The sequence below is a fragment of the Schistocerca piceifrons genome, chromosome 2, assembly GCF_021461385.2.
Source record: "Schistocerca piceifrons isolate TAMUIC-IGC-003096 chromosome 2, iqSchPice1.1, whole genome shotgun sequence".
In the NCBI taxonomy this organism is placed as follows: domain Eukaryota; kingdom Metazoa; phylum Arthropoda; class Insecta; order Orthoptera; family Acrididae; genus Schistocerca; species Schistocerca piceifrons.
In genome coordinates this window covers 1107233943-1107250199 of record NC_060139.1, presented here as the reverse complement: position 1 = coordinate 1107250199, position 16257 = coordinate 1107233943, and the positions used below count along the sequence as shown (strand labels likewise).

Below are 16257 nucleotides of genomic sequence, written 5' to 3'. Positions count from 1 at the left end.
CGACTCCTTTCTTTCAGGAGTGCTAGTTCTGCAAGGTTCGCAGAAGAGCTTCTGTTAAGTCAGGAAGGTAGGAGATGAAGTACTGGCAGAAGTAAAGCTGTGAGGACGAGGTGTGAGTCGTGCTTGGGTAGCTCAGTTGGTGCCGGCCGCTGTGGCCGAGCGGTTCTAGTCGCTTCAGTTCGGAACCGCGCTGCTGCTACGGTCGCAGGTTCGAATCCTGCCTCGGGCATGGATGTGTGTGATGTCCTTAGATTAGTTAGGGTTAAGTAGTTCTAAGTCTAGGGGATTGATGACCTCAGATGTTGAGTCCCATAGTGCTCAGAGCCATTAAAACCATTTAAGCCGGCACCGTAGCTCAGCGTGTTCGGTCAGAGGGTTTAGCTACCCTCTGTAATAAAAAGACCTGAGTGAGCGGATCAACGAGCAACCTGAACCGGTGTCATCGGACGTCCGCCACGAACAAATTCAACGAACAATGTGGAATAAATTGAGATTAAAGAAAAAAAAAATTGGTAGAGCACTTGCCCGCGAAAGGCAAAGGTCCCGAGTTCGAGTCTCGGTCCAGCCCACAGTTTTAATCTGCCAGGAAGTTTCATATCAGCGCACACTCCGCTGCAGAGTGAAAATCTCATTCTGTATTTTGCGTTTGTTTCTGGTGGATTTGGAAGAAACGGTATTGAGCCTAGCTACAACGACCTTGTGATCACTAATGCCTGTATCAGTCATGATGCTCTCTAGTAGCTCTGGATTGTTTGTGGCTAAGAGGTCAAGTGTATTTTTGCAACCACTTACAATTCGCGTGGGTTCGTGGACTAACTGCTCGAAATAATTTTCGGAGAAAGCATTTAGGACAATCTCAGAAGATGTTTTCTGCCTACCACCGGTTTTGAACAAGTTCAAAATGGTTCAAATGGCTCTGAGCACTATGGGACTCAACTGCAGAGGTCATTAGTCCCCTAGAACTTAGAACTAGTTAAACCTAACTAACCTAAGGACATCACAAACATCCATGCCCGAGGCAGGATTCGAACCTGCGACCGAAGCGGTCTTGCGGTTCCAGACTGCAGCGCCTTTAACCGCACGGCCACTTCGGCCGGCATTTGAACAAGTATTTTTGCCAACATATCGAGGGTAGGTTGAAGTCCCCTCCAACTATAACCGTATGAGTGGGGTATTTATATGTTACGAGACTCAAATTTTCTTTGAAATGTTCAGCAACTATATCATCGGAGTCTGGGGGTCGGTAGAAGGAGCCAATTATTAACTTAGTTTGGCTGTTAAGTATAACCTCCACCCATACCAATTCGCACGAAGTATCTACTTCGACTTCACTATAAGATAAACCACTACTGACAGACACAAACACTCCACCACCAATTCTGCCTAATCTATCTTTCCTGAACACCGTCTGGTACTTCGCAAAAATTTCTGCAGAACTTATTTCAGGCTTTAGCCAGCTTTCTGTACCTATAACGATTTCAGCTTCTGTGCTTTCTATTAGCGCTTGAAGCTCAGGGACTTTCCCAGCACAACTACAACAATTTACAACTACAATTCCGACTGTTCCTTGATCCAAGCACGTCCTGTATTTACCATGCACCCTTTGAGATTGCAGCCCACCCCGTAATTTCCCGAGGCCTTCTAACGTAAAAAACCGCCCAGTCCACGCCACACAGCCTCCGCTACCCGTGTAGCCGCTAGCTGAGTGTAGTGAACTCCTGACCTATTCAGCGGAACCCGAAACCCCACCACCCTATAGCGCAAGTAAAGGAATCTACAACCAACACGGTCGCAAAACCGTCTGAGCCTCCACTCAGCTCTGCACCAAAGGTCCGCAGTCGGTTCTGTCAACGATGCTGCAGATGGTGAGCTCTGCCTTCATCTCGTAAGTAAGTCCGGCAGCCTTCACCAAATCAGATAGCTGCTGGATTCCAGAGAGAATTTCCTCAGATCCAAAGCGACACATGCCATTAGTGCCGACATGTGCCACCACCTGCAGCTGGCTGCACCCTGTGCTCTTCATGGCATCCGGAAGGACCCTTTCCACATCAGGGATGACTCCACCCGGAATGCACACGAAGTGCACACTGGATTCCTTCCCCTCCTTAGCCGCCATATCCCTAAGGGGCCCCATTATGCTCCCAACTACCGATAAGCCCACCCTCTGCTATTGCCCGGACCTTGAAGGCTGAGAATCATCCTCTGAAACAGAGCAGGCAGCTGCATCTGGCTCAGCCAGAGACAGTACCTGAAACCTGTTTGTCAGACGCACGGGGGAGGCTTTCTGATCAGCCTCCAGGGACGTCTTTCGCTGCCTGCTACGCCTTGGAACGACCTCCCAATCAACCACAGGCGAGGGCTAAGCCCCACTGCGGGCAGCAACCGGGGCAACCACAGCGGCAGACCGATCTGGAAACAGATGGGACGAGGTTGACATCCCCGTGAAACCCAAGTGTGGCTCCCCACAGTGGTGCCCATCGGCAACAGCCTCAAGCTGCACGACTGAAGCCAGCGCCGTCTGCAGCTGTGAGCGAAGGCATGCCAACTCAGCCCTCATCCGAACACAGCAATCACAGTCCCTGTCCATTCTAATCGATGTTGAACAACAGTTACTGAAACACGAGTCCGTGCCTAGATAACGCAAGGGAAACACGCAAAGAATGTACGAACTAACCTGTACAAATGCCTAACGACTGCGCTACAATCTGCCTGAATTTACGATTACAGTAACTAAAACTCGAAATTACACCTCTCATGCGAAACTCACACGCAATTTAAGTAAGAATCTACGAAGTAAACACAGAAAAGAAGCTATATACGTCTCTTTCTGCTCTGTCGATGTGCACCAGCTGGGAGCTCAGGCCACACATGACGTAAATATTAATTTTAGATCGATTCACAATGCGAGAGAACCTTTTTTTAGCAGTAACCACATCCGAGGCCATTCCATCATAGATGAGGATACCGAATGCCTCACTCGGCACTTGCAGTGTTTAGTCCACAACTGCTGGCCACTGACTGACACTTGTGCTCTCTGGCTTCCCGCTCAGCCTGACCGCCACTTCCACCTTTTCTTTGCATGCCAAACCACTTCCGTAGTGGAGGGGAATCACTATGTCTTTTATATTACACAATACAAAATCCCTAAGTATGAACCAATTTTTACATTTCAGTTTCTCGTATATAAAAAAACATATTTAATAAAGTTTCATTATTTAAACATACAGTTATAATTCTGCACAACATATTTCGCTATACTCCACTTCCTTACATTAATGCAAAGACATTAAACAGATAAGAGTAAACATAATAAGCTACTCACTATCGATTATGGTGTTACACATGACCCATCTTTCATTGAGGTTTCCCATCAGGGATACATCGATGAAACATCAATAACACCTATGTAGTGTGAGCTGTTTAAAAATATTGATCAATCCAACTAAAGTTGGGCATAAAAAATTATCACAACTTACAATAAATGCCCTAAGAAACAATGCATTTTATCCAGATCATTTTCAAAATAAGACATATACAGTAAAATTCATTCTTATATTACTTTAAGAAACATTAAGTCCATTGTTAAACAATACATCATCAAACATACTCATTTCATCCATGTGTACCACAATTCATTCTTATTCTATAAAACAATAAGCAAACAGTACACAGTATGTTCTACATAACTTGGGAAAATCGTATAGCATCCAAGAGAAAAATAAGTATGCATGCAAAGAACATACATAACAAAAGCACAAAACATTTTACACTGTACACTTGAAATTCCAAAATACATTTTCAAATTTATCAAAAAAGGGATTTTTCAATACTGCTCTTATTAATAGCAGTCCGAACTTTTGTTAATCACATAGGTAAATAGAAACACTTATCTTGAACCAAGTATCATTTTTCACTGCCCACATTTAGGAATAGACCGTCTGTTATAGAAAAACCATTGCAAAATACACACAATAGTAGTTAGAAAATTACACAGGTTATTTTGCCGCCCGCATTAGCATTTGGCAGTCCATGTTAACAAACACTTAGACACATTTTTACATAGACAACACTTAAAAGAACCATTTCAAATTTACACACTGCCCAATCTTGATGTATGGCAGTCCAGGCTAAATATATGCATTTTTGCCCCATATTGGCAAGTCATTTTCACTGCCCTCAAAGTATTCCAGACAGTCCCCTTCATTTTTGACATTCTTACTTAGCTGCCCAGTGTTACATTTTTACCATACTGCAGTATTTTATTATTCCAGTCTTCATTTTGTCACATCCAGGAACACATATACACAAAGTACATTTGGATTTTTATATAGAATCTGGAACTTACAGACAGGTATTAAAAAATTGATAACAGTATTCTTTTCAACAGGATAACACTTGGTAAAAAAGTCAAGATAATTGCATGAATAATAACATACAACTTTGGAAACCAAAATGAAACCTCCATCAGTCAATAAAGGTACATTTGGTATTAGAACAATTATATTGACCAATTACTTTACACTTGGGTTTCACTGATTAGGGATTTGCCAATCACCCGTAGTGAGGTCAAGGCTAGTTAAATACTTAACATTATGGAATTTTTGTAGTAGATCGTCTAAGTTTTCTGGTTGGTCTATTTTTCTTCTGACAATCTTGTTCAGAGTTTGTACGTCAATTACAATTCGCACACCTCCGTCCTTCTTGTTTACAATAATAAGTGGGCTGTTTTATTTGCTATTACTTCTTTCGATCACTCCCCATTCGATCATTTTGTCAATTTCAGCTTGCACTGCTTTTTTCTTTGCTATCAGTACTGGATTAGGTCTTACAAAAAACGGTTCATGTTCTATTGCCTCAATATGGTATTCAAAGTTTTTAACCATACCTGGTTTATCAGAGAACACTTCCTGGTTAACAGTTAAAAAGCTCAACAATTCAGTTTTTTGTTCATATGTAAGTTCTTGAATCTCATCAACATTTGGTCTAAAAGTTTCAGTTTTCGCTTCACTATTCATTAAGTTCTTTACATGGCAAATTTAACGAAGGTTGGACAAACCATCATTTCCTGGATCCAATTCTAACACTAGTGATTCAACATTGGCCTCACATAAAACTTCATTTTCTGCAAATTTAATATCCAAAATACTTGATTCAATATTAATTTTAATAATTCCGTTCCCAAAATCTAAAAATACCTTTTCTTTGTTCAGCCAATCAATACCCAGGATCATTTCGACACTTAACTCAGGTACGACTAAGAAGTCATGTTCAAACTTTTGCCCTTTTATCTCAAAATCAATCAGTACATGTTTACATATAGGCTTACTCGACTTGCCAGTCGCTCCTATCATCTTTACCCCATTCACAGATATCATAACTGATCTTGGTTTATTCGAGATATGCTCGAAAAACGATTCTGAAATGTCACTGATTTGGGAACCTGTATCCAAAAGTACTTGTAATTCAGTACCATAAATTTTAATTGGGACAATGGTTTGTTTAATTATCCTGTGTCCTGTATCTTCCTGTTCTCCCCATAACAAATCTTGTTTGACCATTAGATTGTTCTGAGAGTGTTATCAACTGACCGTTCCTGTATATCTAGGGGTTTTTTCGGTTTTTTTTTCTCTACTTCTTTAGCGATCCTCTGTAACTACTGTTCCGCTATCATCTCATCAGGTGGCTCTTCTAGTTTTGGAATTTCAAATTCTTTCATGACTGTGATCAAGGCTTGCCCCAGTATCATATCATCTGGAGGCTCCCTCAATTCGTGCCCTAGCATCGAATTATCTGGTGGCTCTTTCTTTTTCGGATCAGCTTCAATTTACAGGTTTTGTTCTGAAAAAAAATCATGTATTCTTTCATATCTATTTTCGGTAAAAATGTATTCATTCTAGTCTACTTCTTTATATTCTCCCTTGTCTGAACTATCACTGAGTTCTTCTTCACTATCTGATTCAAGTAAGGATGCAACTTTTAGGCAATGAGTCAATCCATTAGTTGATGTTTCATCGACTTTGGTGTTTTGATTATCTTCTCCATAATGCGCTTTTTCGATATCACTTTGAATAATATAGTGTCTACTTCAAAATTCTGATCCCTGATTGCGTTACTTATAACGCTTACTTTTGCGTCTAGCTTTTCGATCTGATTACTGATCTTAATGCCGTGTTTTTCAATTTGATAGTTTATACTGCTATTTTGTGCTTTAATTTGCTGACCCTGTACTGCAAGTTGATTACTAATTGGTTTACCTTGTGCTGCAATCTGTGCGGCCAACATTTTAAACAGTTTTGTCATATCTAGTGATTTTTCGCTTTCTCGTCCTGATGCGTTTACATATTCAAATCCTACTTCTCGTGACTCACTTACTTCACTTTTAACCTTTGGCAAATCAAACATATCCCTTGATTCGTTGATTTATCCCCTGTCTTTGCTCACTTCCTCTTCCTAGCCTTGTTCCATTTGTGATACGTTCATCGTACGAATCTGATCATTTACATGTGTGTGATATTCTATGTAAGCCTGCTGTCGTCTTGTAGCGTCATCTACTGACACCTAATACATTCTCTACTCTCCCATCCTGTCCATCTTGGTCTACTTTCGTTCTTATATCCATTTCTTATATTCTGTTACTATTTTGTATCTTTAGCTTTCTACTCCAGGAAATGATCTACCAACAATTTTGCCTAATATGTTACAGGTTTGTGCCACTGGACGTCTATTGGTCGTTGTACTTTTGTTTTTACACTAGATTTTTCTGTTCTGAATTATTTCTGACAGAAAAACTGAACTGCGTCCTGTCACGCGGCGCCACGTATAACACTACTGGATTAATAATTACCAAAAATGGTTTAAACCTGCACAGTATGGTGTTGCCCTCTGGGAGGAATTTTGAATTGGACCATGTGTTACCAAACGGAAAGAGGGTATCGAACATAAGATGCGTAAGGGGCAGTCGGTAGACAACAGAAACACTGAAATTTGGTAAGAAATTACAGAAACAGTTTTAACATAAATGAAATAATAAATGGTCGCCAGCCTAACTAGGCATAATAATGTGAAAAATTATTTTCTATGGATTTGATTATACTCCTCCAAAAGTGACTTTTATAGATTCTTTCTCATAAAAGTGCAATGAACACCTAAAATAACCAGACGTAACTACACAGTGGGTAGCATGTTATACTCAATTTCATAGACTCGCATTCCCAGGAACAAAATATAGACTTTATACCTGCTGACTACAATCAGTACTTCAGTCTTTAAATAATTCAGCAATATATATATCTGTAAGTGTGTTAACCTAAATTTAACTCTGGTCAGATGCTATTTAGTCTCGAGTTAGTCTTTGAGAGTATATATATATATATATATATATATATATATATATATATATATATATATATATTGTGATATCTGTAAGTGTGTTAACCTAAATTTAACTCTGGTCAGATGCTATTTAGTCTCGAGTTAGTCTTTGAGAGTATATATATATATATATATTCTCAAAGACTAACTCGAGACTAAATAGCATCTGACCAGAGTTAAATTTAGGTTAACACACTTACAGATATCACAAATGCAATAAAATTCACAATACTCACAATTCATATGCATTCCACTTTGTCAATGTTTTAGGTTCATTAACAGAAACCTGCTTTCAGTATGACTTTTTGTGTTATTAAATATCATAGTGGAAGTCTACAAACTGACCACTCCTTTATCCACAAATAAGCACACTTTACAGAAAATCTTTGCATTATAATGAATGCTGAACTACAACCCCACGTAATCATTTAGCCCTCAAAGCTTGAAAACAATATACACTAGCAATATTTTTATATAGGTTGGTAAGAAAGTTCAAAGTGAGGCGAATATTCAAAAGGTTTCAAATTTTTCTGTCTCTTTCATCACTTGTGAAACAAGTGATGTTAATCAATCACATTAAAATTCATTAATACTAACCATTTGGCACTTTCCTATTTAAGTATTTCACAGCAAATTAAAAACTTTTCATCAGATAAATATTATGTGCCCTTTATATTACTCGTGAAGTAAGTAGTTTTCTCTGACGATCTTCACATTAAGCAATGAGACTGATAAATTAGAAGCTATTCAAAGTAATTTGGAGCTTCTCATAAATTCAACGTAAAATAAAATAGATTAATTTCAGTCTTTCACATACAGGATACCCGGATTTAAGTATTTTGAGGAAAGAACCTTGCTTGGTTGTTTGAAGGGGAAAATTTCATGGTTCAAATACCAGTTTTTGCAACACTTGGATTATTATTGCTATATTTGTGGTAACGATAGCAACGATGCCACGGCGTAAATACAAGTTCTAAAGTTGGCACTGCAACAGACACCGACGACAGCGCACTCTAGCCGGAGCGGGAGAGATCTAGAGCTCCGCTCCTGATTATGTCCGTTTGATCGAGAGCAGACGGCTGGGACACTTTGCTTCAGCTTCGCACCTCAGGGCAAAGTTATGTATTGTTCTTGTTGCTAAAGTAAAGGTGATTTTAATTCACATGGCAGTACCGAGAGATTTTCACCTTTTCCTGCTCCTACCCACGCGCCGCCTTCCAGGCGGGATACAAAAATTGGCGACGAGGTTTCCCTTATCATTTCCTTTTTGGTCGGTACTGCTTTCTTTTCGTGGTAGCTTCAGTACAAGACTTTCACTTGTGTACACCATGGCTTCGCCACAGGAACAGGCTTCGCTGTCCGATCTTGTACGTTTTCAGGCTCAGCAAATGACGCAGCTGCTTGCTGCCATAAATGGACTGGTCACACTGCAAACTGCAGCTACTTAGGCGGTTCCGACGCCACCGCCTGTACCGATACCGTGGGCTTCGCCAATAGTTTGTGTGAAGAAACCAAACGGTCGTCTCCGTATTTGTGCTGACTTTAAGTCTATAGTAAATATCCAGACAGTGGTAGCTACGTTTCCCTTACCGCGTCCTGAAGACATTTTTGGTAAGCTTGGTGCGGGAAAATTCTTTTCCACGACTGACTTGCGGGACGCATGCTTTCAGATTCCGCTCGACGAACAGTCACGGCGCTATTTTGTGATAAACACCCATCTTGGATTGTTAAAGTTTCGCCCCCTTCCGTTCGGTTGTGCTTCGTCTCCTGCTATTTTTCAGTCTTAATTACAGCAGTTGTGTGCCACTGTCCCTGGTTGTTCAAATTATTTGGACGATATTGCTGTATCAGGTCGCACCCATGACGAACATTTGCAGAACTTGTATGCCTTATGTACTGTTCTTTTGCAGACAGGACTAAAGTGGCACAAAGACAAGTTCAAATTTTTTCGAACTGAGATTCAGTATTTAGGACATACGATTAACGGACAGGGTATCCACCCCTCGCCGTCACATGTCGTGCGATTAGAGACTTTCCACCACCCAGGAACTTCAAAGAACTTCAGTCTGTCTTGGGAAAAATTACATGTTATATTCGGTTTATACCAAATGCAGCGCAGATTGCAGCGCCTTTGCATCGCCTTCGGCGTAAGAACGTTCCTTTTGTTTGGTCTTCGGAATGTCCGGCTGCTTTCCACAAGGTCAAATCTGTTTTGTTGAGTGATTGCTGTTTGATTCCTATCGATCCCTCCAAACCAGTTGTTTCGGCTGTCGATGCATCTTCTAACGGCACCGGAGCGGTTCTATCGCACCGCATTAATTCTGTCGATCGCCCGATCGCTTTTGCGTCTAAGTTGCTCAATTCTGCCCAGCAAAACTATTCTCAAATCGAGAAGGAAGCTTTGGCTATTGTATGTGGAGTAACTAAGTTTCATGATTTTTTTGTGTGGTCGTAAGTTGTATTTGGTCACCGACGATAAGCCTTTGACGTCGTTGTTCCACCTGTCAAAGCCAGTTCCGGACCGTACGGCACAAAAGTTGCAGCGTTGGTGTTTGTTTTTGTCGAACTACAATTACGAAATCTTGTTTCGGCCTACGGCCCACCGTGGCAATGCTGATGCTTTGTCTCGTCTGCCTATCGGTCCTAACAAAGGGTTTGATTCTTCCGAACTGTCCTGCATGTTTATTGATTCGCAAGATAAGGAATTAGCTGATGGTTTTCCGGTGGATTTTCGTCGCATAGCCTCCGCGACAGCCGCCAATGTTGCTTTTCAGATTTTTTGCAGTACATTCTTACTCAATGGCCTCCATTTGCTACCCAGATTAGTGATCTCCTTGTACAGCGTTACTTTGCGCAACGTCACAACTTGTCTGTACACGGCGGTGTTATCTTGTTACAAACTGACAATGATCAGTCTCGTGTGGTTGTACCTCGTTCGTTGCAGTCGGAAATCCTCCAATTACTGCACACTGGTCATTGGGGTATATTGCGGACGAAGCAATTAGCGCACCGTCACTGCACTTGGGTCAGCATTGATAAACATATTGAGAATTTGCTTGCTAACTGTAGCTATCCTGCGGAGCATCAATCTGCTCCCCGCCAGAGCTTCTTTGCGTGGCCGACTCCTACTGCGCCTTGGCAGCGCGTTCATATTGATTTTGCGGGTCCGTTCTGCGACACCCGCTGGTTGATAGTTACTGATGCATACAGCAACTTTCCTTATGTTGTACTTATGTCTTCTACATCTGCCAGTACTATTCGGGCTTTGACGTCTATTTTTTGCATCGAGGGCCTTCCTGAAGTTATTGTCTCCAACAATGGCCGCCAATCCGTGTCCTCAGAGTTTGAAGCGTTCTGTGCCGCTAATGGCATTCGCCATCTGACCTCAGCCCCGTTCCGCCCCCAGTCGAACAGCGAGGCTGAACGCTTTGTGCGTACGTTTAAGTCGCAGATGAGCAAGTTGCGCACCACGCACTCTCGCGAGCGGGCGCTCTGGACTTCCCTCGCTTCGTATCGCTCTCAGCCACGAGGCACCCGTTCCCCAGCGGAACTGCTACACGGCCGCGCCCATCGGTCGCTCCTGCAGCTTTTGCACCCGCCGCCGCTCGCTCCCGCTGCTTCGCCTCGTTCTGGCTCGGCACCGCACGATTTGGTGTCGTATCGCGCTTTCTCTGGCAGGCAGCGCTGGGGGCAGGGACGTATTCTTCGCCAGCTCGGCCACACCTTATTTCTGGTCCCTCCGTCACTGTCAGTTTTCTGCCACTGGTTGTTTTCAGGCAGAACTGGAGGCTCCGCGGCGTCCGCGGGCGCTCCTGCCGTCGTCGCCGCTGCCGGTCTGGTCAGCTGCACCGGACGGCCGCCTCTCGCCGCCGCCGAGGCACCACCTCTCGCCGCCGCCGTCTTCCTCCGCGGTGGCAGAACCGATGGGCGCTGAGGCTGACGTCACGCCACCGCCGCCGCCGTCCGTGGAGGTCGTTGGTCCGCCTCCTTATCCGAGCATACCCAGTGGCGGTGCGCGGCCTGGACAGGCTTACCACAAGGCGTTTTCCTCGCCGCCTCGCGAGCAATTCGGGGTCGCGGGTGGACAGCGCGCTCCGGCAGTTCCGCTGCCCGCCCCCTCAGCTGCGCCGCCCCTGGCTCCCTCCACCCGCCGTCGGAAGCCGGACTCAACGACCGTGCGTCGTTTCAGGGGGGAGGGCTGTGGTATCGATAGCTACGATGCCACGGCCTAAATACGAGTTCTACAGTTGGTGCTACGACAGACACCGACGACAGCGCACTCTAGCCGGAGCGGGAAACATCTACGAGCTCCGCCCCTCCGCTCCTGATTATGTCCGTTTGATCGAGAGCAGACGGCTGGGACACTTTGCTTCGGCTTCGCACCTCAGAGCAAAGTTATGGATTACTCTTGCTGCTAAAGTAAAGGTGATTTTAATTCACACGGCGGTACTGAGAGATTTTCACCTTTTCCTGTGCCACCATCCAGGCGGGATACAAAAAAGTTAAACACACACACTGGTTCATACTGATATACAGTTCTAACCTCCTGAAGTTGTCGGAGCAGTGGCGCAATAGCGGTGGAGAGCACGTGGCGGTTACCTAGTCTCTCATCTGGCTGATTATTGCTCTTTCATTTTCTCTTGTCGACGTAAATATTATTTTTAGACCCATTCCCAATGCGAGAGAACCCTTTTTTTTTTTAGCTGTAACCACATCGGAGGCCATTCCATCGTAGATGAGGATACCGAATGCCTCAGTCGGCACTTGCGGTGTTGACTCCACAACTGCTGGCCACTGACTGACACTTGTGCTCTCTCACATCCCACTCAGCCTGACCGCCACTTCCATCTTTTCTTTGCATGCCAAACCACTTTCGTAGTGGAGAGGAATCATATGTCTTTTATATTATACAATACAAAATCCCTAAATATGAACCAGTTTTTACATTGCAGTTTCTAGTACATAAACGAACAGATTTAATGAAGTTTCACACCGTTATAATTCCACAAAACATATTTCGCTAAACTCCACTTCCTTACACTAATGCAAAGACATTAAGCAGAAAAGAGTAAACACTTTATACTTCACATAATAAACTACTCACTATCGATTGTGGTGTTACAAGCTGTCTGAATGGAAAGGGCTCTTGCGATGCAGGAATCTAGCTGACTTAACCGTGTCGTCCTCTAATGGCTGAATAGCAAACTAATTCTCACTGTGTTGGACAGTTTTTGTGATCATGTGGAAATTTCAGAAGACAGTATGGATGTGTGTTTGCGCTGGACTATTATTCCCTTCAATATAAATTGTCCGGTTGACTGCATTTGCATATTTCCTATCGTTATTTGTTTGTGAGAATATCAATTGTGGCGTGCGCATCCAACAGGTGAAAGACGGGTGGAAGACACGTATGCTGGTTCTCTAGACATGAGAAACACCTTAGTTGACTTTGTAAATAATAAGGATCATTTTATATCACCGACATCGGTTTTTGCAATTGGAAATATGTTTCCTTTATTTTTCCAAGGTTTCACATAAAGGTCTTTGCAGACGAGATCCTTGTGTAGTCACTCAGTGGCTTACAGCACGCTCGACCTCTAAATTTTCGAGTTTCTAAATATACTGCGCAAGCGGTACTGCTAAGCAAACGGTATTGCTGTGTGCTTGATATTGAGAAGTATCGCGAAAATGGTATGATATTCTGGCAACCATGTGAAATAACTTGTTGTTGTTGTTTTTGTGGTCTTCAGTCCTGAGACTGGTTTGATGCAGCTCTCCATGCTACTCCATCCTGTGCAAGCTTCTTCATCTCCCAGTACCTACTGCAGCCTACATCCTTCTGAATCTGCTTAGTGTATGCATCTCTTGATCTCCCTCTACGATTTTTACCCTCCACACTGCCCTCCAATGCTAAACTTGTGAACCCTTGATGCCTCAGAACATGTCCTACCAACCGAGCCCTTCTTCTTGTCAAGTTGTGCCACAAACTCCTCTTCTCCCCAATTCTATTCAATACCTCCTCATTAGTTACGTGATCTACCCATCTAATCTTCAGCATTCTTCTGTAGCACCATATTTCGAAAGCTTTTATTCTCTTCTTGTCTAAACTATTTATCGTCCATGTTTCACTTCCATACATGGCTACACTCCATACAAATACTTCCAGCAACGACATCCCGACATTTAAATCTGTACTCGATGTTAACAAATTTTTCTTCTTCAGAAACGCTTTCCTTGCCACTGTCAGTCTACATTTTATATCCTCTCTAATTCGAGCATCATCAGTTATTTTGCTTCCCAAACAGCAAAACTCCTTTACTACTTTAAGTGTATTATTTCCTAATCTAATTCCCTCAGCATCACCCGACTTAATTCGACGGCATTTCATTATCCTTGTTTTGCTATTGTTGATGTTCATCTTATAACCTCCTTTCAAGACACTGTCCATTCGGTTCAACTGCTCTTCCAAGTCCTTTGCTGTCTCTGGCAGAATTACAATGTCATTGGCGAACCTCAAAGTTTTTATTTCTTCTCCATGGATTTTAATACCTATTCCGAATTTTTCTTTCATTTCCTTTACTGCTTGCTCAGTATAGAGATTGAATAACATCAGGGAAGGCTACAACCCTGTCTCAGTCCCTTCCCAACCACTGCTTCCCTTTCATGCCCCTCGACTCTTATAACTGCCATCTGGTTTCCATACTAATTGTAAATAGCCTTTCGCTCCCTGTATTTTACCCCTGCCACCTTTAGAATTTTAAAGAGAGTATGCCAGCTAACATTGTCAAAAACTTTCTCTTAAGTCTAAAATGCTAGAAACGAGGTTTGCCTTTCCTTAATCTTTCTTCTAAGATAAGTCTAAGGTCAGTATTGCCTCACGTGTTCCAACATTGAAAAGACATGCGTTCTTGTAATCCCAGAGTCTGGAGATAAGTGTAGAAGGCAAGCAAGGAAACAGGTCGGAGCCAGAAACAAAAGCACCTTTGTGCCGAGGGGAACCGAACCTGACTTTGTACAACAGTTCAGAGAGTGACTGTGGCCCACTGTGGGCACTCTAGTCACGCATCGGGGCAGATTACTTGTGACCATCGGCTGCAGTGGATGACCGCCGACCTCACGGGAAGTATCTAGTGCTGTGACAATCACCTTCAGAAAAATGACTTATTCATACATAACAACACAGATTCAGAAAATATCGTTCTTGTGCAACACAACTAGCTCTTTATTCCCATGAAGTAATGACTGCTGTCGACAAGGGATCTCAGATCGATTCCATATTGCTAGATTTGCAGAAGGCTTTTGATACCGTTCCTCACAAGCGACTATTAATCACATTGTGTGCAAATGGAGTATCGTCTCAGTTGTCTGACTGGATTCATGATTTCCTCTCAGAGAGGTCACGGTTTGTAGTGATAGACAGTAAATCATTTAGGAGAACAGGAATGATATCTGGCATTTCACAAGGTAGTGTCATAGGCCCTGATTTACATCAAAGATCTAGGTGATGATCTCAGCAGCCCCCTTAGATTGTTTGCAGATGAGCTGTAATTTACCATCTAGTAAAATCATCAGATGATCAATTACAAAATGATTTAGAGAGAATTTCTGTATGGTGTGAAAAGTGGCCATTGGCACTAAACAAAGAAAAGTACGAGGTCATCCACATGGGTACTAAAAGAAATCCGATAAATTTTGGGTATACAATAAATCGCACAAATCGAAGGGCTGTCAATTCGACTACATGGCTAGGAATTACAATTACGAGCAACTTAAATTGGAAAGACCACATAGATAATATAGTGGAGAAGGCGAAAGAAAGACTGCGCTTTGTTGGCAGAACACTTATAAGATACGACAAACCCTCTAAAGAGACAACCTTCATTACACTTGTCTGTCCTCTGGTGGAATATTACTGCGCGGTATGGGATCCTTACCAGGTAAGATTGACGGAGGACATATAAAAAGTGCAGAGAAGGGCAGCTCATTTCATGATATCGTGCAATAGGGTTTATAGTGCCACTGATATGATACGCAAGTTAGGGTGGCAGTCACTGAAACAAAGGCGGTTTTCTTTGCAGCGAGATCTGTTTACGAAATTTCAGTCGCCAACTTTCTCTTCCGAATGCGAAAATATCTTGTTTACACCCACCTATGTAAGGGAGAAATGATCATCATAACAAAATAAGAAAATCTGAGCTCGAACGTAAAGATTTAGGTGTTCCGTTTTCCCATGTGCCATTCGAGAGTGGAATGGTAGAGAAGTAATATGAAAATGGTTCGATGAACCCCCTGCCAGGTACTTAAGTGTGAATTGCAGAGTAAACACGTAGATGTAGATGTATGGTGCATGTTCTTATGCTGCCTGTCTTCGCAGTATATGTACGAGTGTCTGGCAGTCGACACCTATATGCATGATGCAAAAGAGATGATTTTGTATGGCACAGGATACGAATCGTATGTTTACTACATCGACATGGTACGTGGTGATATATTGCCGATTTGGAGATCGGTTTCACGCTTTGATATTCAAGCTTCCGTCCTCAGTGGCAGAGTAGTGTATTTGAGCAAGTGTCTTTCCATATTTGACGATCTGTAGACCACTTTTGCAGGGTTTAACTTCGAGTAGTTCATTTACACTCCTGGAAATTGAAATAAGAACACCGTGAATTCATTGTCCCAGGAAGGGGAAACTTTATTGACACATTCCTGGGGTCAGATACATCACATGATCACACTGACAGAACCACAGGCACATAGACACAGGCAACAGAGCATGCACAATGTCGGCACTAGTACAGTGTATATCCACCTTTCGCAGCAATGCAGGCTGCTATTCTCCCATGGAGACGATCGTAGAGATGCTGGATGTAGTCCTGTGGAACGGCT

The 16257-nt window shown here is 42.8% G+C and overlaps 1 protein-coding gene across 1 annotated transcript in view; it reads left to right on the top strand.

Annotated features, from left to right (window-relative positions):
• Positions 1-8699: 8699 nt before the first annotated feature.
• Positions 8700-16257, top strand: part of LOC124776165 (branchpoint-bridging protein-like) — a 42902-nt gene continuing 35344 nt past the window's right edge. The window contains exons 1-2 of the mRNA XM_047251006.1: positions 8700-8738; positions 11148-11546. Coding sequence (XP_047106962.1) covers positions 8700-8738; positions 11148-11546 — 438 coding nt within the window. The remainder of the gene's footprint in view (positions 8739-11147; positions 11547-16257) is intronic.